At 45.3% G+C, this 24,705-nt stretch overlaps 1 protein-coding gene across 1 annotated transcript in view; it reads right to left on the bottom strand.

Moving 5' to 3' along the window:
* TPH2 (tryptophan hydroxylase 2) overlaps positions 1-24,705 on the bottom strand; it is a 406,589-nt gene that overhangs the window by 354,292 nt on the left and 27,592 nt on the right. Inside the window, exon 2 of the mRNA XM_077468486.1 lies at positions 16,062-16,202. Within this exon, the coding sequence (XP_077324612.1) occupies positions 16,062-16,202 (141 nt within the window). The remainder of the gene's footprint in view (positions 1-16,061; positions 16,203-24,705) is intronic.

The raw sequence follows: 24,705 nt of genomic DNA on the forward strand, positions 1-24,705 counted from the left end.
CAGACAGCGTGTGAGAAGGGAGAGATGAACAGCTGCAGCAGCCGTAAGTAAAAAAAAAAAAGTAAAAAAAAGTGGCATCCGCCCCAGTGCCATCCTCCCCCAGTGCCATCCTCCCCCAGTGCCATCCTCCCCAGTGCCATCCTCCCCAGTGCCATCCTCGCCCAGTGCCATCCTCGCCCAGTGCCATCCTCGCCCAGTGCCATCCTCCCCAGTGCTATCCTCCCCAGTGCCATCCTCCATAGTGCTACCTGCCCCCGGTGCCACCTGTTAGTGCTATCTGTCCCCAGTGCCACCTGTTGTCAGTGCCATTTGTCCCCAGTGCCATCTGTCATCAGTGCCACGTATAAGTGCCATCTGTCATCAGTGCCACATAGTGCCATCTGTCATCAGTGCCACATATTAGTGCCATCTCTCATCAGTGTCACGTATCAGTGCCATTTGTCATCAGTGCCACCTGTCAGTGTCACGTGCCATCTGTTGTTAGTGTCACGTGTCATCAATGCCACTTATCAGTGCCATCTGTCATCAGTGTCACGCGTCATCGGTGCCACGTATTAGTGCCACGTATTAGTGCCATCTGTCATCAGTGCCACGTATAAGTGCCATCTGCCATCAGTGTCACATATTAGTGCCATCTGTCATCAGTGCCACGTGTCATCAGTGCCACGTATAAGTGTCATCATTGCCACGTATCAGTGCCATCTGTCATCAGTGTCAGGTGTCATTGTCCTGGTGCTCCAGGGCCTTCAAAAGTGTAATAGGTAGTCAACAAGTTGTAATTTATGCTCCTAGAACACATGATGGTGCTCCCTGCATGTTGGGCCTCTCTATGTGTCCAGGCTGTGAAAAAGTGCCACACATGTGGTATTGTAATACTCAGGAGGAGTAGCAGAATTTTTTTGGGGGTGTCATTTGTGGTATACACATGCCATTTGAGAAAAATAACCTATTACAATGACAATTTTGTGGAAAAAAAAAATCTTAATTTTGCAAAGAATTGTGGGGAAGGGGAGTGCGCATGCGCGGGACTTCCGGTCGGACGCCTTGATCGGGAGCTCCGTACCGCTCCGGCCCTTCGGCGCTAACATTAGCATTTCCAGCCAGCGGGAACCTCAGCCGCATATATCACCGAGCTCCGGAAGACACCAGGAGCCCGCACATATGCCCAAAGGCCGGGCAAAAACGTTGGCCAGCCGCCAGCTACTTTACGGCCTAGACGAGCCTGATCCGTCCAAGATGGCGACCGCTCCTCTTCCCGGCGGAGACACAGACATCAGGGATGATATAGCGGACCCCCCTCCTCCCCAGCCCTCCTCCACTGCCGTGAGTAACATCCAGGACCCTCAAACTTCTCCTGCTTCTACTATATCATTGATACATAGATCGCTGGCAGGCTTCTCTTATTCTCCTCAAACCATCTCCCCAAATAGCCTGGCTGAGGCCCTGCAGGCCTCCCCTCAGCCTATCCATCCACCTGACCTGACACAGCTCTTAAGTAGCTTTTCTGAAATGCTGGCAGCAGGCCTAGCTCAAAATGCTGTTCAGATAACCTCTTCAATCAAAGCCGACCTGCAGAATCTAGGGGCCAGAATAGATGTGATAGAACAGGCAGTAGATAATACAGCAGCTCGCACTAACCAGAACTCTAAATGAACAACTGGATTCAACTCTTTCTAAATTAGATGATTTAGAAAATAGAAGCAGAAGGTATAACTTCCGCATCAGAGGTGTGCCTGAATCTGTCACGGACATTCAAAGCACCGTCAAAGCCTTCATTAAGGACATTATCCCGGACGTTCCGGACCACAAGCTAGAGATGGATAGGGCCCATCGAGCGCTACAAGCCCCCCGTCAGGACGGCTTGCCCCGTGATATCGTGATCAAGCCTCACTTTTATGGAATTAAAGAGGAAATTATGATGCGATCTCGCAATCGTGACAATCTCACCATCCAGGGCAACAAAATCCAAGTCTTCGCAGACATCTCTCCCGCCACGATTCAAAAGCGAAGATCTCTCAAGCCCCTTCTGGAAGTTCTAAATCAAAATTCGATCAAATATAGATGGGCCTTTCCATTTCGCCTCCAGTTCCAGTGGAAAGATAGACAATACAGCTTTACCAACTTTCTTGACGGGGAAACCCTCCTCCTGCAACTTGGGCTCATTACACAAGAGCTACAATCCATCCAGATGGAGAGCCGGCCGAACGCGTCTAAAAGACCCCCCCCCCCGAACAGCCCGTTGGCCCCCCTGTGGGTGAAGCAAAAGTCGAAGAGGCAACGCGACTCTGTACCTCAAAAGTGACTCCTAAACCCTTAGGGCCTCTGGGCCCCTGCCTTTTTTTTTCTTCATTTTTGAATCCTGATGATTGTCGGGAGGGGCCGACGGACTTTCCGGCTTCCCTCCGGTCCTTTTAAGGACCCTCTGAACTCAGTTTTTCCACTTTGCAATATGTGATTTTTTCCTTTTTTTCTCCCAATCCCCTGGCCCCCTCCTCCCCTCCCCCCCCCCTCCTTCCCCCTTTTTTTTTCATTTTTATTTTTTATTTTTATTTATTTCTACGGGGTGTGAATGCCTGCCCAGATTTTCCACTTAACATTCACCTAACATCCCGTGCTCTCCCCCCCCACCCCCCCCCCCCCGTCCATGACACATCTCTCCTAACGTTGTTGTCGTACTGACACCATTTGTTTTTTTCTTTAGTATTTGGTCTCACTATCTTGTTGGACAGTCCCGGATCTTAATTGCTTATAAGTTTTCCAAGGTTGATCTGTTTCTCTTTTTTTTCTCTTTGTTAAATTCTTTTATGGTTCTCTGTATTTGCCTGCTGGCACCCATTTTTATAGGCACGTCGATAGAGGCGCTGGTGCCGGAGCGGGGCTTAGTGCCGTGTGCCACTCTACCTGCTGCCCCCTTGAGGAGATTTCTCCCTTGGGGTCTTCAGGAATGCAGTCTGAATTCAGACTGCCTTTAGTTCGGGCCCTCCTGGTTCAGGAGGCTCGAGGTGGGCTCTGTCATTCCAGACCCACCACAGAAGGACCCGAGCTTTCCCGTTCTCGAGTCCTTCCCCTCCTCCCCCCCCCCCCCTCCTTCCCTCCCCCACTTTCCCTCCTCCTCTCACTCTCTCCTTTTCTATTCTTCTCTCTCTACAGGAGCCCTCGGGGAGACCCCGCCTTTCGGTCTATGGCGCATTTCAGCACCTGTATCCTGCACCTTGGAACAGCAAACAAGTTCTCCTACCCAGGGTAAGATTGTTATTCCCTATCGTGTTCCCACACTCTGATAACCATGGCTGATCCGCATATTAATAAGACGACGCTCAAGATAGCGTCACATAATACTCAAGGTCTAAACTCCCCTTCTAAAAGACGTAAAGCTCTTCACAGCTACTACATTAGGGGCCTTAATATTGTTATGCTTCAAGAAACCCACTTCCCCAAAAATTATAACCCCACGTTTTTACACCGGAATTTCCCTACCTTCTTCTTAGCAAACGCAGAGGACAAGACGAAGGGGGTTGCCATATTATTCTCTAAACACACCCCGTTCACCCACATTCAAACCATCAGAGATATCAAAGGGAGATATCTTCTGGTTAAGGGTCTTATTAACGATATCCTTTTCTCCTTTGTCTCTTATTATGCGCCCAATAAAAACCAAGCTCCTTTCTTTTCGTCCATGCTGACTGCCTTATCCTCCCACCTGGAGGGTAAGGTGGTCATGGGAGGTGATTCGAACATCGCGTTTGACCACCTTATGGATAAGAGTTCCAATGGTAGATCCCACTTGAAACGTCCCCCCAAACAGAGCCTAAAAATTGCTAAACTTTTTCATTCTCTGGGGATGATAGACTCCTGGAGAGAGCTTCACCCTGATGCTAGGGACTTCACTCACTTTTCGGCTCCACACAGGACATTCTCCCGCATAGATCACATCTTTGTCCACACGGCGGATATTACCTTTTTATCTCAGGCTTGCATTAAAGAGGTTCCATGGTCTGATCATTCAGTCATCTACATCCAGCTCGTGGGCTTTCTGGCTCCGGCGGGCCCCCCCCAATGGCGCCTCAAGGAGTCCCTCCTTGCCAACCAAATACACTGCACGCAACTGGAGAGAGACCTGAAAGAGTTCTTTCAACTTAATGACACTCCTGAAATCTCCCCGGGCACGTTGTGGGGGGCCCATAAAGCGGTCATGAGAGGTAAAATTATTCAGCTGACCTCCCAGCTCAAGAAGGAAAAAGCCCAAAGCATAGTCAATCTGGAACGGGACTTCCAGGATCTGAGTGCTGCGCACAAGAAAAATCCATCACCCACTTCATTAGCCAAAATGGATACCGCTAGAATTGCTCTGAATTTGGCCCTGACTTCCAGTGCGGAGAGCCACCTTAAATGGACAAGTGGCAGATTCTATCTTCACACTGATAAATTTGGCCCCCAGCTGGCTGCGAGGCTTTCCCCCCGGCACAGGATTCAGGCCCTTCCCAAAGTGAAGTCCCTTTCCGGAAAACTGACTCAAAACCCTAAACAAATTCTAGAGGCCTTCAATAAATTCTATTCTAATCTATACTCGGACACCGACCCCGCTAGTATTCCACAGATGGAGGCCTTCCTGGACGGTATCGCACTCCCCAGAATCTCTGACTCCCATAGGGAGCTTATGGAATCCTCTTTCACGGAGGAGGAGGTTAGAGAAGTCATTAAAGGACTTAAACTTGGCTCGGCCCCTGGCCCTGAGGCCGCGTACACACGGGCGGACTGTTCGCCCAACCTTGTCCGCTGAACAGTGTTTGGGCGGACAGTCCGCTCGTGTGTGGGCTTTCAGCGGACAGTTTCAGCGGACAGTTGGACGGACAAAGTCTTTCGGAAATTCCGAAAAACTGTCCGCTGAAACTGTGTTTGAGCGAACAGTCCGCCCGTGTGTGGGCCTGTCCGCTGTACTTTCGAAATGAGCGGACTGTTCCCGCTCGGAAAGTCCGCCCATTTCGAGCGCGTGTACAGGTAGGCGGGGCCCGCGAAGGAGACGTCGCGGGCTCCGCCGCCTGGAATGGGCTTAAAGGGGAACCCCAACGCCGAAAAAAATCGGCGTGGGGGTTCCCCCAAAGTCCACACCAGACCCTTGTCCGAGCACGCTACCCGGCCGGCCAGGAAAGGGGGGCGAGCGAGCGCGCCCCCCCTCCTGAGCCGTACCAGGCCGCGTGCCCTCAACATGGGGGGGTGCCTTGGGGAAGGGGGGGCCGCGCGGCCCCCCCACCCCAAAGCACCTTGTCCCCATGTTGATGAGGACAAGGGCCTCTTCCCGACAACCCTGGCCGTTGGTTGTCGGGGTCTGCGGGCGGGGGGCTTATCGGAATCCGGGAGCCCCCTTTAAGAAGGGGGCCCCCGGATACCGGCCCCCCACCCTATGTGAATGAGTATGGGGTACAATGTACCCCTACCCATTCACCTGTGAAATAAAGTACAAAAAAAAACACAACACAGGGAAAAAATATTTTATTGCACAGCTCCGGGGGTCTTCCGTCTTCGGGGGTCTTCTCGCCGGACTCCTCCGCTATCTGTGTGTAGCTCTTTTACTAGCGGAGGAGTCCGGCTTTCTTCCTCCCCGCCGCCGGCCTCTTCTCCCGACTTCGGGGGTCTTGTCCCCCTCTTCGGTTCTTCTGCCGGGCCACCGCGCCTTCTTGTAGCTCTTTTGCAGGCGGTGGCCCGGTCTTCTGTCGCCGCTGCCTTCCGTTCTTCTGTCGCCGCCTTCGGTTCTTCTGCCGGGCCACCGCGCCTTCTTGTAGCTCTTTTACAGGCGGTGGCCCGGTCTTCTGTCGCCGCTGTCGTCGCCGCCGCCGCCGCCTTCCGTTCTTGTTCTTCTTCTTGTTCTTCTTCTTCTTCTCCTGGAGATGTTGACTCGACGAGCTCTCCGGCCGGAATGCCAGAGCCGCGCTGTGCGGTCACTTATATAGTGACAATGGGGCGGTGTCACATGGTATATGTCACATGGGTTGGTCACATGGGTTGATGTCACATGGGGACTATGACATCGTAAGGGGGCGGGGTCACCATGTGACCAACCCATGTGACATATACCATGTGACACCGCCCCATTGTCACTATATAAGTGACCGCACAGCGCGGCTCTGGCATTCCGGCCGGAGAGCTCGTCGAGTCAACATCTCCAGGAGAAGAAGAAGAAGAACAAGAAGAAGAACAAGAACGGAAGGCGGCGGCGGCGGCGACGACAGCGGCGACAGAAGACCGGGCCACCGCCTGTAAAAGAGCTACAAGAAGGCGCGGTGGCCCGGCAGAAGAACCGAAGGCGGCGACAGAAGAACGGAAGGCAGCGGCGACAGAAGACCGGGCCACCGCCTGCAAAAGAGCTACAAGAAGGCGCGGTGGCCCTGCAGAAGAACCGAAGAGGGGGACAAGACCCCCGAAGTCGGGAGAAGAGGCCGGCGGCGGGGAGGAAGAAAGCCGGACTCCTCCGCTAGTAAAAGAGCTACACACAGATAGCGGAGGAGTCCGGCGAGAAGACCCCCGAAGACGGAAGACCCCCGGAGCTGTGCAATAAAATATTTTTTCCCTGTGTTGTGTTTTTTTTTGTACTTTATTTCACAGGTGAATGGGTAGGGGTACATTGTACCCCATACTCATTCACATAGGGTGGGGGGCCGGTATCCGGGGGCCCCCTTCTTAAAGGGGGCTCCCGGATTCCGATAAGCCCCCCGCCCGCAGACCCCGACAACCAACGGCCAGGGTTGTCGGGAAGAGGCCCTTGTCCTCATCAACATGGGGACAAGGTGCTTTGGGGTGGGGGGGCCGCACCCCCATGTTGAGGGCACGCGGCCTGGTACGGCTCAGGAGGGGGGGCGCGCTCGCTCGCCCCCCTTTCCTGGCCGGCCGGGTAGCGTGCTCGGACAAGGGTCTGGTGTGGACTTTGGGGGAACCCCCACGCCGATTTTTTTCGGCGTTGGGGTTCCCCTTTAAGCCCATTCCAGGCGGCGGAGCCCGCGACGTCTCCTTCGCGGGCCCCGCCTACCTGTACACGCGCTCGAAATGGGCGGATTTGCCTCCGCCTTACGTGGGCGAGTCCGTTCATTTCAAAAGTTGAGCGGACTGTTTGGCAAACAGTTCGTTGAAACAGTCCGCTCGTGTGTGGGCAAGTCCGCTCATGCAAATTTTGAGCGGACTGTTTGCCGAAACTGTTTGACGAACAAGGTTGGGCAAACAGTCCGCGCGTGTGTACGCGGCCTGACGGGTTTTCTACTAAGTACTATAAAAAGTTTATAGATGTCCTAGCTCCTTACCTGGCCCGATTCTTCAACTCCTTCAACTCCCTCAACAATAAGTCAATAAGTCATCCCTGGATCCGACAGCTAACCTGGCATTTATATCAGTAATACCTAAACCCGATAAAGACCTAAGCCTAGTGAGCAATTATAGACCTATTTCCCTAATTAATAACGATCTGAAAATAATGACCAAGATTCTTTCAAACAGACTGGGCTCTTTCATAGGTTCATATGTCCATGGGGACCAGGTTGGCTTCATACCAGGCAGGCAGGGGCCGGACCAGGTGAGGAGAGCTATAGACATAATCTCCATCCTCCAGTCGGGCTGGGATGGCGGTCCTCTCCAGGAGGGTTTCCTATTATCCATCGATCTCCAAAAGGCCTTCGATACCGTTACCTGGCCATATTTGTTCCGCACACTAGAGCGATGGGGTTTTGGCCACAAATTTGTCAATACTCTTTCCGCCCTTTATTCCCATCCTAGTGCCCGGATCAAACTTCAAGGCCATCTCTCAGACCCCTTTCCCATTGCCAAGGGCACTAGGCAGGGTTGCCCGTTATCCCCCCTATTATTCGCTATAGCTATAGAAACGCTAGCAATCTCTTTTAGGACTCATCCAGATATCCACGGCGTGCGCTGTGGCCCCTCCTCACACAAATGCGCGTTATTCGCGGACGATGTCCTTCTATTCATTACATCACCACTCATCTCCACTCCCAACGTTTTAAGGGTGCTTCATGAGTTTGGGCAAGCCTCTGGCCTGCAAGTCAACATGTCCAAGTCAGTAGCTCTCAACATCTCCGTTAACTCGGATTCGGTAGCAAAACTCCAAACCCAGTTTCCCTTTTCGTGGAATCCAACGTCCATTCCCTACTTAGGGATCCACCTCACCCCAAGCATTGGTCTACTTTATAAGCACAATTTCCCCCCAATGTACAACAAATTGAAGGCGGATCTGGATCAGTGGTCCCTATACAAGCTCTCCTGGTTAGGCAGAGTTAATGCCATTAAAATGACTCTACTTCCCCGAATCCTCTATCTTTTCCGCTCGCTCCCTGTCTCGGTTCCCAAATCCCACATCAACAGTTTGCACTCTTCTATAATCCGCTTTGTGTGGGGCGGCTCTTCCCATAGACTACCCAAATCGGTTCTCTTCAGACCCAGACGAAAAGGAGGACTTGGACTACCCAATCTTTGGTGGTATTATCAAGCGGCGCAGTTGAGCCAGATCTCCTGCATCTACACTAACGGTAGGAAACCGGATTGGGTGGAAATGGAAAGACAAGCTATCCCCAACTTTACCATAGATTTTCTTATATGGCGACCCCCCAAGTCCAGGCCTCCGATTATGTCACCCACTCTGTCTCACTCAATGGCCCTCTGCGATTCGGTTCACTCCAAGAACTCCCTGACTTCCCCGTGGCGCCCTCTAGCACACATTTTTAACAATCCTCAGTTTCCACCTGGACTAGACGTCAAAACATTTCAATGGTGGCTCAACAAGGGTCTCATTAGAATTGGGAACTACGTCAACTCTAATGGTCCCCTCACATTAGACCAGTGTATCTCTAAACTAGAGATGCCTCTGACCGAGAGATTTCGCTTCCGCCAAATCTCTCACTTCCTACACTCACTTTCTTCCCGTACATTAGGCCCCCTGACAGTCACCCTCTATGAACAATGGTGTACATCAGCTGTGGTTATGAGAGGTGGTATCTCCCTGATTTATGCAGCTCTAGCAGATCCACAGGTTAAGGCAGGATACATGCTGAAATGGGAGCGGGATCTGGATTTCGATTGGGACCTGGATACTTGGCATTGCAGCTTTATGAGAGGGCTCAAGGGGATCATCAACGTCTCTCTAATGGAGGCCAGCCTCAAGGTGATTTCCAGATGGTATTTAGTCCCGCAACGACTAGCGTCAATCTTCCCCCAATCTTCCCCACTTTGCTTTAGGGGCTGTGGCCACCTAGGATCCCTGATCCATACTTTTTGGGAATGCCCCAGAATCAGAAGTTATTGGAATGGTGTTTTTAACCTCATCCGCAAAGTCACGGGGCTTGGAATTCCCCAGGACCCCAAGATCGCTCTCCTCAATCAAGATATCCCTCGTGCGAAGAAATTCTCACGAATTCTGGCCCAATTCATCCTTATTGGGGAGAAATTGTCCATTGCCAGGGCCTGGAAATCACCTAGAGTTTCCCTCCACTCTACTAAACGAAAGATTACTTGGATCATGCTCCAAGAACAGACTTCCAGTGTAATTCTTGATAAAGTTGACCGGTTCAAGAGCATATGGGAACCCTGGGCGAGTCATATGGGGATCTCCCTTGGCTATAACCTGTTCTCTTCTCCCCCCACTAGGGGTACTCCCACAGACAGGTCGGGCCCTCCCTGAGGTCTCCTCTCTACTCTCCTCTTTCCTCTTGTCTTTCTTCTCTTTCCTCCCTCCTTCCTCTATCTCTTTCCCTAACCCATCCTCCCCATTGCCTTTTTTCCCTTATCTGCTATTGCCCCAACTAACAGAGGCTGAAAATTTGGACCCTGCTCAGAGCGGGCCCCTGCTAACAGTATTTTGTCTTAGATTGGGAGGGCTCTGAGTCCCTGACACAGCAAGATCCCGGTAGGGGTGTTGGGGGCTCGGGGCAACTCCTGCCTCAAGCCGACTTTGGAGCCTTGCTCAATGTTGTAATTGAGAAAATTTCAGATATGAGCAGGCTGATGGGTATTGTTCCATCCACTCTCTGCTTCACTATGCAAACTATAGAACTTTTGCCAGTTATGTTGTACCCCTGTTGTGTAAACTCCTTCTTCACGACTCCCCTGCGTGGGAGACCCTCTGTTCCATTTTTTATTATGTTTCAATAAAGCTCTTTTGAAACTTAAAAAAAAAAAAATAAAAAAAAGAATTGTGGGGAAAAAATGACAACATCAAAAAGCTCACCATTCCTCTTACTAAATACCTAGGAATGTCTACTTTCCAAAAAGGAGTCATTTGGGGGGTATTTGTACTTTCCTGACTTGTTCGGGTCACAAGAAATGAGATAGACCACCAGTACATCAGATGTGATCAATTTTGTATGATTCGCACCACAGCTTGTAGACTCTCTAACTTTCACAAAGACCAAATAATATCCAGTAATTTGGGTTATTTTTACCAAAGATATGTAGCAGTATAAATTGTGGCCAAAATTTATGAAGAAAAATTAATAATTTGCATAATTTTGTCACAGAAACAAAGAAATATGTGTTTTTTTTTTCAAATTATCGGTCTTTTTTCATTTATAGCGCAAAAAATAAAAACCCCAGAGGTGATCAAATACCACCAAAAGAAAGCTCTATTTGTGGGAAAAAAGTACAAAAAATTCATTTGGGTACAGTGTTGCATGACTGAGTAATTGTCATTCAAAGTGTGAGAGCACCGAAAGCTGAAAATTGGTCTGGGCAGGAAGGGTGTTTAAGTGCCCAGTAAGCAAGTGGTTAAGTAGTTAAGCAAGTGCTGTGCTGGTGTAGCTGTACAGAAAAGGTTGTTCCTGAAATGTCTACTAAAGTCAAGTAGGCATCCCATATTACCCTTCTCCCTATCCAAGTTAAACCCCTTAATAAAAATACAAAACAAATCACTGGACTGTTCCTTGCCTCAAGTGTGCTGTACAAATGTGGTGTGCCTGGCTGTGCAGGGTGGGGTATCCCTTTACACTTGCAGCTCCTTAGGGAATGTGCTACATGTGGAAGGTTAGTAGTCTGTTTTCTTATTTTGTATTGTGAGAAACACCTGGTGACCCTACCAGTTTCCTGTATTTGCTTTTGCAACTTGACAACACCAAACATGTAAGCAGCTCCATGCTTGCATGCAGGGCCGTCTTTAATGTTGATTGGGCCCTGGGCAAACATTTTTTTGGGGCCCCCAACCGCTACTAGACATATAACAAATAGCAGCAAGACCCAAATCAGTTTACTGCAGCAGATCAGGCAGCAATTGCAATTGGTGGCCAGATGATACAGCATATTATTACCGATCACTGACTGGTTGCTAGAGGTTACAACACATCATTTCTGCTTCCTCATTCATTGCTAGAGGTTACTGCACATCATTACTGCTCACTGAGAAACGTAAGACAGGAGATGACCAGAGACTGCGGATCTAATACAGGAGATGACCAGAGACTGCGGATCTAATACAGGAGATGACCAGAGACTGCGGATCTAATACAGGAGATGACCAGAGACCGCGGATCTAATACAGGAGATGACCAGAGACCGCGGATCTAATACAGGAGATGACCAGAGACTGCGGATCTAATACAGGAGATGACCAGAGACTGCAAATCTAATACAGGAGATGACCAGAGACTGCGGATCTAATACAGGAGATGACCAGAGACTTGCGGATCTAATACAGGAGATGACCAGAGACTGCAAATCTAATACAGGAGATGACCAGAGACTGCGGATATAATACAGGAGATGTCCAGAGACTGCGGATATAATACAGGAGATGACCAGAGACTGCAAATCTAATACAGGAGATGACCAGAGACTGCGGATATAATACAGGAGATGACCAGAGACTGCGGATATAATACAGGAGATGACCAGAGACTGCAAATCTAATACAGGAGATGGCCAGAGACTGCGGATATAATACAGGAGATGACCAGAGACTGCGGATATAATACAGGAGATGACCAGAGACTGCGGATATAATACAGGAGATGACCAGAGACTGCAAATCGAATACAGGAGATGACCAGAGACTGCGGATATAATACAGGAGATGACCAGAGTACAGGAGGTGATAAACTAAGTAAAAAAAAATTTTCATTGCAGTGTACAGCTATACTGTTCATAAAAAACAGGTTAGGGTTAATATAACAGTCATCAAGCAGTCTATGGGGAGAATGACCTACCTAGCCAGTCAGGCTCACCGCCTGCTCTCATTGATTCGGGGATAGGGCCTTCAAGGGTCCAGGTGCGGGGCCCTCAGGGGTCTGGAGGCAGAGCTTGGAACGTTCCAGGGGCGGGACTCGCAAAGGTCCGGGGGTGGGACTCAAAGGTCCGGGGGCGTGGCTCAAAGAGGTCCGGAGGCGGGGCTCAAAGAGGTCCAGAGGCGGGGCTCTCATCTCTCCTACTCCGATGTCAGCTCCAAGCCTCTGAGCATACAGGCTGCATGGGCGGGGTCAGAGCAGCAGTGGAGCTCCCGGCCCCGCCCCCATCCCTGGCCGGCAATACAGCAAGTTATTTCTGCGCTCGGCGGGGTTATCATGGCATGGTTGGGGCCACAATTTGCTGGCAGCGCGGGCACAAGGGACAGCTGGTTTGGCGGGCCCCCCACAATGACAGGGCCCAGGGCAGTTGCCCCTTTTACCCTGCGTTAAAGACGGCCCTGCTTGCATGGTCAGTTTGCGTTGCATATGAAAGTCTCCTTTTTGGAGATATAGGACACTGTACCGGCACATAGTGTGCCTGTATCTCCTGTAGTCAGCATGGCAACCATGTCCCCCTACCACTGCAGCCAGATGGGGATCTTACTTCCTCACTGTGTGATGTAATGTTCTCCCTGCTCTCTTGCTATAGACATGCCTCACGCTATGAGAGAAAAGAAGCAAGGGAGTCAGTGTGGTCACACCAATTAAAGCATTAACATTGAGTATAATAGCTTTTTCTTTTCTTTTTTTTATGCGAAAACCACTATAGCCTCCAAAATGCTATTTTCTATATGGTTTCAGAGCCCTGTGTTCACAAATATATTAAGGCTTCTTTGGTTGGTGACAGGTTACAGATATTCAGTGTGACAAGATATTTAGTAAGTTCTGTTCTGACTGGAAACTTATTTACGTTAATGTTAGATCCAACCACACAGTCCACATTAAGCTGTAAGTGCTCTGAATTAATGGCACTGTACGAAAAGGGTCACAATGAAGCAATGCTTTTAATTAAACAGCCACAAATACGGCTCTTCTAACATTCAAGGGCATTTTTCCATTTTTGTTCTGCTCTCCTAAAAAATGCACTGTTATCCGTCTTCTAAATGATAGGCCTCAGGCAACAGAAACACTGAGAGGTATTGGAAAATCTATAGTCTATACCATAAACAGGTCTAAACCTTGTACGCAATGCTGTACAAAAGCAGTTATCTAAACACATTAAATATATTTATTTCTATAACTAAAGGTACATATAAGTTGATGTTACCCCAGATAAATTGTAAAAATATAATTAAAGTATGAAGTACTTTGAGGCAACAAAAAAACTACAGTAAATGTTCATTAGGTGTGTCTTCTATTGTTCATGAAGACCACAGTGATAAAGAGACTCTGTCACTGATATCAAAGAATGACGAAGATATCCCTGTAAAGAAGATAGTAAATACTTGTCCTAGCTTCCTGCACCTCCAAACACCACTGTAAGGAAGAGAGATTGCCACCTGAAGACTTTGCTTAAATGGACACTTCTGGGAGTACCAAACTCTCTACCCCCACAGCACTCAGTGGTTCTTCCTACCAACCCCTATGACATTACTGTATGCCATAGTGAGCAAGGGGTACACAGGAGGAACCACTAAGCACAAGGGGAAACAAGGAGATCAACACCTTGAAATCTGGAATCCAGGAAATCTGCATGATAGCTAAACAACCAGCAGCTTTAGTAGGAGCAAGTAGCAATAGTCGCCTTTATGTTTCCTCAGATTAGGATTCTCTTAAGGCTGAACTAAACTCCAACTACTGTATGCTTACCTCAGTGATGCGACATCCGTAAGCTGCCTTGCTATCGCTAATATCCTTGCTCAGTCTTCTGCCCCAAGTTACCCCACCAACCTCACCTCAAAATATCAGTTAAGCCATCCTCTTTGCTCCTCCTCTTGGTGTGTAGCTCCATTGCCCCTTCCTCAAAGCCTCTCCCATGCGCTGGAACTCCCTACTCCAATCTGTCCGGCTATCGCCTACTCTGGCTGCTTTTAGGCGATCCCTCAAAACTCTCTCAGGCAAACCCTCTCAAAAACCTCTTCAGGCAAGTCTATCCCGCCTCTAACAACAGAATTCTATTTTACCTAATAACTCATCCCCACACAATTAACCACTTCAGGTCCACCATATAGCGGTTTTACTGCTACAGGGTGGCACCTGTGAGCCAGATCATGTATATATACGTGACTCGACACTTCCGGGTAGGGACCCATGTTCGCCAGCACACCATGGATCTTCAATTGCAGTCCAAAACTTTTATTACAGAGAGATCACATCACAATAGAATAAGTGCAACATTTCAGAGCCACGCAGGACCCCTTCTTCAGGCATGTGGGTAGGGGGTGCTCATGATTACACACAGCGGAGGTCAATCGGTAGGTGCATGGTACCCGAAGTCCGCCGGTACATTAGAGAGAGAGGCAGAAAGAAATCTGCCTATGTACACAAGGCAGATTGCCATTTTCACCCCTAGTAAAAGCAGCACACACAGTGCAGGCTAGGCACACATTTAATCTCTCTCTGATCGCCCCTTATGTTAAACCCTTCCCAGCCAGTGTCGTTAGTACAGTGTCAGTACATATTTTTTATTATACTGTATTAGTGTCACTGGTCCCCAAAAAGTGTTAAAAGTGTCAGAATGTCCCCTCCGCAATATTTCAGTCCTGTTATCAGTTGCTGCTAGCCGCCATTACTAGTAAAAAAATATAATATATAATATATTAAAAATATCCCATAGTTTGAAGAAAATAAAAGTTTTGCGCAATCAGTATACAATTATTGGGATTTTTTTTTACCAACAATATGTAGCAAAATACATATTGATCTAAATTTATAAAGAAATTAGATTTTTTTTTTATTTGTTTATTGAATATGTTTTATAGTAGACAGTAAAAAAATATTGTTTTTTTTGTTTTGTTTTTTCAAAATTGTCTGTCTTTTTTTTTGTTTATAGCACAAACAATTAAACTACAGAAGTGATCAAATACCACCAGAAGAAAGCTCTATTTATGGGAGAAAATGCATATTATTTGGGTACAGTGTCGCACAACTGCACAATTGTCAGTTAAAGTAACGCAGTGCCGTATTGCAAAAAATGGCCAGGTCTTGAAGGGGGCTAAATCTTCTGGAGGTCAAGTGGTTAATGCCCTTTGTGTCACTTGTGTCTTCCTTTAAATTGTAAGCTTTGATGAGCAGGGCCTTACTAACCCTCCTGTAGTGAGTTGTATTGTAAGTGTACTTACTCCCTTTATTTTGTAAAGCGCTGTGCAAACTGTTCGCACTATATAAATCCTGTATATTAATGTCTCTTCTGTAATAAGAAAACTTCCTGTTCCCATATTTTTGACACAAGTTCTGCTTTAAGTGAAATACATGACACAACCACTAACAACAAATTGTACATAATTGCCCGTTTTGAGTTGGACTCCTATAATAAATCCAGACCCATCTTCTAGATATCATCCCATAGCATGTGTTGCACTAAATATCTGTAAGGTTATTATGAGCCATAAGTCTACAGCTTCATTTTTTTTCTTATTGTTCTGTAACACAGTAGGCAGGGAAAAATTCTTTCACATTCTAATATTCATCTGTCATTGTGTCCACTTACTGTAAAGTGCTCCAATAGTTGCTGGTAAACTACAATAATAGACCCTAATAACAGCATATATTTCCAAATAAAATACCTTTCAGAAAGAAGAAAATGCATAACTAGCAATTTTCTATAATAAAAGGTGTTTATTGCATGACTGAGCTTTAACTATTTTTATTTTTTTTTTGCTCCAAATGAAATCAATAAAAATAGATTTAAAAACTTACCTTAAAAATTTTTAAATCTTGTAATAAACCTCCGACTTCGTTTTTCAAAGTGAGGACAACTGCTGTCTTTTCTATTTCAACAGCTGGTTCAGTTTTGCTACATTTGTTCTCATCAATTTTCACAGCATTCAATTTGTCTCGCTGCAAAACATAATAATAATAATAATCCATTGATTGAAGGGTGGCAGTACGATTGAATCAGAAAGTAAATGGTTACATAACACAGAGCTGTGACAGATGCATTACTCTGATCATAATACAAGTTCGCTTTTAATCTTGCCATCTTATAACAGATAATCAATCATAACCTTCAGCCTGATGCAGCATACAAGTGCCTTGCAAAAGCATTCACCCCCTTTGGCATTTTACCTATTTTGTTACATAACAGCCTTTAGTTCAATGTTTTTTTAATCTGAATTATATGTGATGGATCAGAACACAATAGTCTAAGTTGGTGAAGTAAAATTAGAAAAATATATACATAAAACTATTTTTAATAAATGTTCAATAAAATGGGAAAAAAATGAAGGGATAGGGACTTTCAGGAATGCATGACAAGGTAAGGGCATGCATTTCCATCCCTAGGGACTTTAATTGATATCATGATCTGGTAAGGTCATGCATATTCATCCCATATGCGTTTGAGGAGAGGGGTATAAACCCAAGGAAAGTGGGACTTTGAGTGAAGCACCAGGCAGAAAGAGATACTTAGATGAATAAAAAGGAATTTTATTAGAGGACTGGATAAAAAAAAAATATATAGTTCTGGTAACAATGGTACACAATTACATAAATATATTAACTGAGCCATTTAATACAGTCCAGATAAACATGTATTATGGCCACAATGATATACTCTAAACAATATGTTAAAAATGGTGGTAATCTCCCATATTATGAAACATTAAACTCCTTAATTCATCACAAAACGAAAGGGTGTATACACTAATTCATATAATATTGCTTACGGAACCTACAGTCTCAATAAACCTGAAGGGATAAATACATAACGACTTGAAAGGTCTTGGTAGGATTAGTAAAAACACGGCAGTCGGTAGCTCGACGCGTTTCCTGGCTTGGGTGCCACTCATCAGGAGAAAGCGCGTGTATTAATCTGGAAAAATTAATATAAGTGTAAGAAAAAATATATATAACAACTAATGGGAGGCAAGCTTAGGGGTGGGGGATCAACCCCCACAACCTAGGCTTACTTACTGAGGTTTGATATAATGCTCATATAGTGGTGGGGCCACACAAGCAATCCGGATCTCACTCCAAATAGGAGCTGAGGTGGAGAGTCCCGCAAACTGGAAAGGGGCAATCCCACAGGCGGCCACGGCAGTCGAGGATAAACTGGGGGAAACAAGAGTGGTGTGTGAAGGGTGAGCAAGGGAAAGAAAAAAAGGAGACGGGGAAAAATTTGAAAATTAAAAAGAGGTACGTGACAGTGAAGAAAAAATGAGGAAAACGCCAAAGAAAGATGAAAGTGAAAGAGCATGGGAGTGATAATGAGTGAAACAATATACCTGGTGAAGATGAGGAACCCTATAAAAAGGGAACCAAGAAAATCGTGGGATGCCAAATCGTGTGGAGATCGAAGTGTGGGAAGTGTGGGAAGACCTCAAGTGCCCAGCAGCTAGCACGACTACTGGCACTCTGCACTCCTGTGCCACCTGTCTGCTCTATCAGGGGCTACAAGTCAGAGATCCAAAATGAGGGACAAATGAGGAGGGAAGAGAGACAGAGGGGCTTTGTTCTAAATCAGGGACAGTCCCTCAAAACCAGGGACAGTTGAAAGCTATGGTAAATGGATAGGGCTATGGCTTAAAGTGACAAGGGCCTAGAAGCTAATGTGTGGAGAAAGAGGAGCTAAGGAGGTTTAAGAGAGTATACGAGACTAGACACATCCGTTCCTGAGGATGCTCCGAGGATGAGCAAAACATATTAGGCTGTGTTTCTGGCTCTGGTTCCAGTGACATCACATCCAGCCCGTGGAGTGCACACCACGACTGCCCTTCCAGGTTCTTTATTGGCATACCTGCTTATTTTTAATCAAGGTACCCGCTCCTACTTTTGGCTGATTTCACCCAGAAGTTCGGCCCCCTCCTTCTTCCCCCGCCACGGGGCCATTCACAAAGTGCAGTTTGCTTTGCACATGTGCAGTAGGGAACTGGCTGTGAGGCAGATTGAAAAATCGGCTGGAGTGAAGACACCGCTGGATTCGTGGACAGGTAAGTGCCCTAATATTAAAAGTCAGCAGCAACAGTCAACAGTCAGTATTTGTTGCTGCTGACTTAACTTTTTCTGAAGAAGCCTGGAGCTCCTCTTTACAGCGGAGCTTCAGCCCCCCCATCCCACCAAAAAAGAAAAGTCAGCAGCTACAAATACTGTAGCTGCTGACTTTTAATATTAGGACACTTATCTGTCCAGGCAGGGACCCCGCAATGTCGGCACCCCAGCCAATTTTTCAACTGGTTTTCAGGTACTGCCGCCACCATTCCTTGTAAGGGAAACTGGCAGTGAAGCCTTGCGGTTTCCTATTGCGCATGCACAAAGCATGCTGTGTTTTCTGAAGGAGGAGGGGGGTCAAAATTCAGGGGGACCTTGCCGTGCTGAGGTCTCCTGTTGGTGGGGATGGGTACCTGTCAAAAACAGGTACATGCCCCCCACCCCCCAAAGCTGCCAAATGTGGCAATAGACGGGGGGGGGGGGAAGAAAACAAGCAGAGCTTCCCTTTTAGCTTGGAGCTCCGCTTTAAGTACACATGTGTTGACAGGAAGGGAGAGCAAAGTAATCTGAGAGATGACCTCATCTGCATACTCCTCCAATATCCAGTCAACAAGCTGTAGTTGTATCCTTCAGCTCCAAGGTTAAAATGATAGTCTTATTTTTGCTAAGGTGGGTGTTCTTCAAATTCCACCTCAATGATTCTAAACAGTCTTGGTGCAAAGTAAAGCAGCAAACCTTTAGTTGTTTATTTAGTGGTCAATTCAACAAAAGATGGCAGTTTAGTGAACATAGTATATGTGTCAATGGGGGTTATTTACGAAAGGCAAAGCCACTTTACACTGCAAGTGCACTTCCAAGCGCACTGAAAGTGCATTTGGAAGTGCAGTCGCTCTAAATCTAAGGGGTAGATCTGAAATGAGTGGAAGCTCTACTGATTTTATCATCCAATCATGTGCAAGTGCCGGTTTTTATTTTCCTTGCATGTCCCCCTCGGATATACAGCGACTTTTCTTCCAAGAGCACTTTAAGTGTACTCTCAAGTGCACTTGCAGTGCAAAGTGGATTTTCCTTTAGTAAATAACCCCCAATGACTAAACAAATCATGGAATTGAAGAGAAGCAGTTACAGGTAACACTCTGGGGCTGATTTACTAAAGGCAGAGTGCAGTTGCACTCTGCAAGAGGAGCTGTTCTAGAGCTTAGTAAATGAGCAAAAGCTTTGCTAACTTCCATCATCCAATCATGTGCAAGCAAAAATCCTTTTTTTCTTTTTAATTTTCCTTACACGTGATTTTGTACTTTTTGCAAATTGAAGCTTTACCTCATTTACTAAGCTTTGGAGCATCTGATTTTTCAGAGTATTTATCTATTTGCTTTTTGTAAATCAATCCCTCTATTTGGAATAAGAGAACATCGTTCATGATGAATATCATTTAACTTTAGGCTAGAACACAATTTATTTTGCCATTCTTTCACAAATGTAAGATTATTACATCTTACTTCACAAAAGATGATAGTCTTGTTTTCAATTTGTATCCCTTTATTAAATAACCCCTGTGATCATTTCAGCACCCAATTCCTTAGATCAAATACTCAGGGGTTGATTTACTAAAGGCAAAGCCACTCTGCACTGTAAGCGCACTTGAAAGTGCACTTGGAAGTACAGTCGCTATAAATCTGAGGGGAAGATCTGAAATGAGCGGAAACTCTGCTGATTTTATCATCCAATCATGTACAAGCAAAAATACTGTTTGTTATTTTCCTTGCATATCCCCCTTAGATATGCAACGACTGCACTTCCAAGTGCACTTGTAGTGCAACATGGATTTGCCATTAGTAAATAAACCGCAACCTCCCCCCCGTTTCCCATTTGTTTAAGTATTAAAGGTTTGCTCACATGAGTGATGTGTTTGGACCTTGCAAACACAGCTCTTTGGTGGTACTTGTATACCTTTCCCCACATGTTTAGCAGGCTGTAAATATCTCTAGGAATAAGGACCACTATCATTCACGCCATGCAGGTAAGCACACAGACATCAATGTGCAGAGCAATTAATCATCTGCTAGTAGGATTGCCTTTTCTCTGTTTATGACAGACCTATTCAGAGAACCTGTCAAATATGTGTCAAAACATGCTTACAAGTACTGAATAGTGAGCTACGTCTGCAAGATGTTATTTATCATCCATTTATTCAAACCCCAACAAGCTCTGTTTGCTAAACTTTAAGGTAAAAGCATAGCTATTGCAGCACTACCCCAGATGCTGTTTCTGGTATTGATGGGTTCTCCTACCATTTCTAGTGGTGACCATCCTGTAACTGGACCTGACATTACACCGACACACTAATTTCTACATTTTGACTTTATTAAAGCAGGGATAAGCACTGAAGAAAAGTGTTGGTTAAACAGGTTTGATAGTAGTAAAGGCAACAGTTTAATACAGCAGAAAAGTTCAATAATACAATAAATTGGAGAGGCCTTTACCAGTCAAGGTGGAGAAAAATGCTGCAAGCAATAACAAACAATAACTTAACCAAATGTCTCCAAAATAGAATAAGATTGATTATGGTGGGACCCACCTACCACTTGCAAATCGCTGTAGTGCTACCCCCATAAGATTGGTCCTTTGTTCTTTGCCTTAACCTTCTCAAGAATCTCAGCCCCTCTGGCACACCAGGTTGAGTGTACAAACATACAATATCACAGGAAATCACTGAAAGTATTACTTACTACCCAATAGTAGTGCTTTATCAAAGAAAACATCAAATTAGATAGTAAAGGCAAACTTATTATATGATCACCCAATTTGGTTGGCAACTAGGCAAGATTAAAATGGATTAACAATGGTAAACACAATTTAGCATACAAAGTAATTAACAGTAAGGACTAGGCATAAGATGACATTTGGTATCAAGAGGTAAAAGGGGGAGTTTGGGACTTTAGATGAGGCAAGTGACAAACAACTTGGTAAAAAATATCTTGTTTATTGTCTTGAACAAATAGCATAGCACATTGCAGTTGGTACATACATGTGTAATAGTAATTTCATATACAGTCAGGTCCATAAATATTGGGACAACACCACAATTCTAATCTTTTTGGCTCTATACACCACCACAAAAGGTGGGAGGCACATATACAAACTGTTGGAATTCCTACACCTGATTTGAACGTAAATACCCTCAAATTAAAGCTGAAAGTCTGCAGTTAAAGCACATCTTGTTCGTTTCATTTCATTGTGGTGGTGTATAGAGCCAAAAAGATTAGAATTGTGTTTGATGTCCCAATATTTATGGGCCTGACTGTATATATATATATATATATATATATATATATATATATATATATATATATCATAAATATGTTGTGTTTCATATATATATATATATATATATATATATATATAAATGACTTAACAGCACATTACAGTTACCAATATGTAAGATATTTGTACCACGTATCATGGGGTTAGTAGAAATCTCAAGAAATACATGGTATGGCCTATGTGAAAGATAAGTCATATATTAAAAACATGGCTGCATTATATAGTGCTTGGCACGTTTTGTGGATATGTTCCACTTCCTCAGGAGTGGATGTACAAACATGTCTGCAAAATACATAAATATAAATATAATCTAGTATTTGACTCAAACATCAGAAGGAGGATAAATGAGGGAGGAGAAAGGTATCCAGTCCTATATACTTGCACAGGGCTAAGGTTCAAAAACATGTGTTACTACAAGATGAGGGCAGCTATGATTGTCTGTCCCGGGAACTGAGGTAGTGTAGACCTGCATGCAGATCGGGTGCACATACAATGTCCCCAGAGAAATTAAGATCTCCATGTTGTACTTAGTGGTGGTAAGAAGTAATAATTCCAAAAAGATCTATAAAATGGATAAATATGAATAACTATCATAAATGGATATTGCTAGTATTTTGATATTTTTATATTTTTTATATTTTATCTAATATTTTATATTTTATTTAAAATATCTTACATATTGGTAACTGCAATGTGCTGCTAAGTCATTTATGTAGATATATGAATTACAACATATTTATGGTATGTATATATACGAAATTACTAATACACATGTATGTACCAACTGTAATGTGCTATGCTATTTGTTCATGACAATAAACATGTCAAGATATTTTTTACCAAGTTGTCTGTCACTTGCCCCATCTAAAGACCCAAACTCCCCCCTTTTACTTCCAGAGACAGGAATGGAGGCACCTGAATAAATGTGCTTCATTTAAAGTCCCAATTACCCTTTTAACTCATATAAACAGAAGCAAGACCACCTCAAGTATAGTAGTGAGCCATAGTAAAGTTTAATCTACCCAGTGCTGGAACTATATTGCCAGAGCATATTTATAGTGGCAATGCTAATCCTAGACCAACTGGGTAGGCGCTGTTCAAAAGAAAGGGAGGGTGGTAGCAGTAGAAGCATGAGAACAAAGGGGGCTTGCAGAATAATTCATATTATGGGAGGGGCAGTCATTTGAAATGTTCTTCTGCTGGCTATTGTTGGGGCCCTTCAAGAGTGTTGGTTCACTTAACCATAGTACCAGTTAACCTGCATACAGTATAGGTATAGTATACATATGGTATAGTCTTGGCACAGGTGCAAGGTAGATGAGGTTCAGATGCAGTAAACACTTGGTATAATACAGTATAGGGTTGGTATAAGTGCAGTCTAGGTTTGAAATAAGTGCAGTATAAAGTGCAGTATAGGTGTTGTATGGATTGGATGCACTTGGTGTCCTGCTCCCAGTGGCTCAGTCCCTACTAGTAGTATCAGCAATGGGTAAATAACCCTGTGATCCCCGGGACATCTTTCGTAGAATGGGGGCCCCCTCGGTCTTTCCTCAAAAGCCTCCAGTGATCAATGGTGGGAAGAAAAGGGTGAATGGATGCGCCAGTCTCCCTGATGCAGCTGTGCAGGTGCTGCTATGTGGGCAATACTGCACAGCCCCCGGGTGTTCTCACTTTCAGTCTCAAACTCAATTCTCCACTGGTATGCTCTCCAGTTGCATGTGAATATCCAGACAGAGGTGCTCTCCCTCATTTGGTGCCCTAACTAATTTGGCAGTAAGAGGGAGAACTTTAGAATACATTTTAATGAAAATCCTCTCCCCACTCCTCCTACTGCACAGTGCATATTGGGATCTGTAGTGTAACCATTATAGTGCAGCCATTATACTACTCCCCGGATTCTCAGACCTTTGTATAGAAGTCTATAGGCTTACATGGTTTTAGCTCTCCCCCTGGTGCAGCATAACATTATTATCACAGTAGAGGAAGAGAGGCAATTAAAGAGCAGTGGCTCCTTCTCCCTGTTTTAGTTCAGCACCTGGCTACATTAGCTTACAACTGATCAGTAGCAAACCTACTACAAAGTCTTCCTGTGGTGGGGCCCATTTTAATTATGGAGAACTTCAAATGTAGGCATTTATAATTCACATGGGTATCCACATGGGTCTGCTGTGTACTATTATAAAAATACAGTGGGGGGGTTATTTACGAAAGTCAAATCCACTTTGCACTGCAAGTGCACTTGGAAGTGCAGTCGCTCTGAATCTAAGGGGTAGATCTGAAATGAGTGGAAGCTCTGCTGATTTTATCATCCAATCATGTGCAACTAAAATGCTGTTTTTTTATTTTCCTTGCATGTCCCCCTCGGATCTACAGCGACTTTACTTCCAAGTGCACTTACAGTGCAAAGTGGATTTTCCTTTAGTAAATAACCCCCAGTATGTCGAAAATAAAAAGAGGCCTGTACTGTGTACACAGGAAGAGAAAACACACAGAGAATAGTTGCAAAAAAGTCTTCTTGTCTATATTACCTTACAATGACTAATACAGTTAAGAGATAGGTCAAATTACGTGTCATGTGCCTGAAACAATACAGTTCTTTGCTTTAGTATACTCTCAAGGTCAATACTGGCTATATGCCTAGAAACACAAAATTGTTATCTTCAGTTTTCTCATGAGAATGCAGTTTAAGAAAGGAAACCCTACATATATAACTAAAGGAAATGGAGTCTCTAAAGTCTCTAAATTCTGAGCGAGGCCCACTTGCTCAGTAGTATGTCCTCCAAATCTCGAATAACTGACAGTGAACTAGATAGGATGGTTTCATTTAAGAAAAGTTTCACTGGGGTAGTAGTATACCAATAAATTGCAATTAAAGCTTAGCACAAAGGAAGGTTGTCAAAGGCGGCTCACCACTCTGTTGATGTATTTAGGGCTATATTTGCATTAAACAACACTGTCCCAGGCACTCTTAGCCCTTGTACACACGGTCGGAGAATCCGTCGGAATGTGTCCTATCGGACCGTGTTGTCGGATAATCCGAATGTGTGTGGTATGCATCGGCCTGATTCCGACGGAATATCCGTCGGACCAA

The sequence above is a fragment of the Lithobates pipiens genome, unplaced genomic scaffold (genome assembly GCF_037356315.1).
Source record: "Lithobates pipiens isolate NorthernLeopardFrog02 unplaced genomic scaffold, aLitPip1_a1.2 Scaffold_8, whole genome shotgun sequence".
Taxonomy (NCBI): Eukaryota; Metazoa; Chordata; class Amphibia; order Anura; family Ranidae; genus Lithobates; species Lithobates pipiens.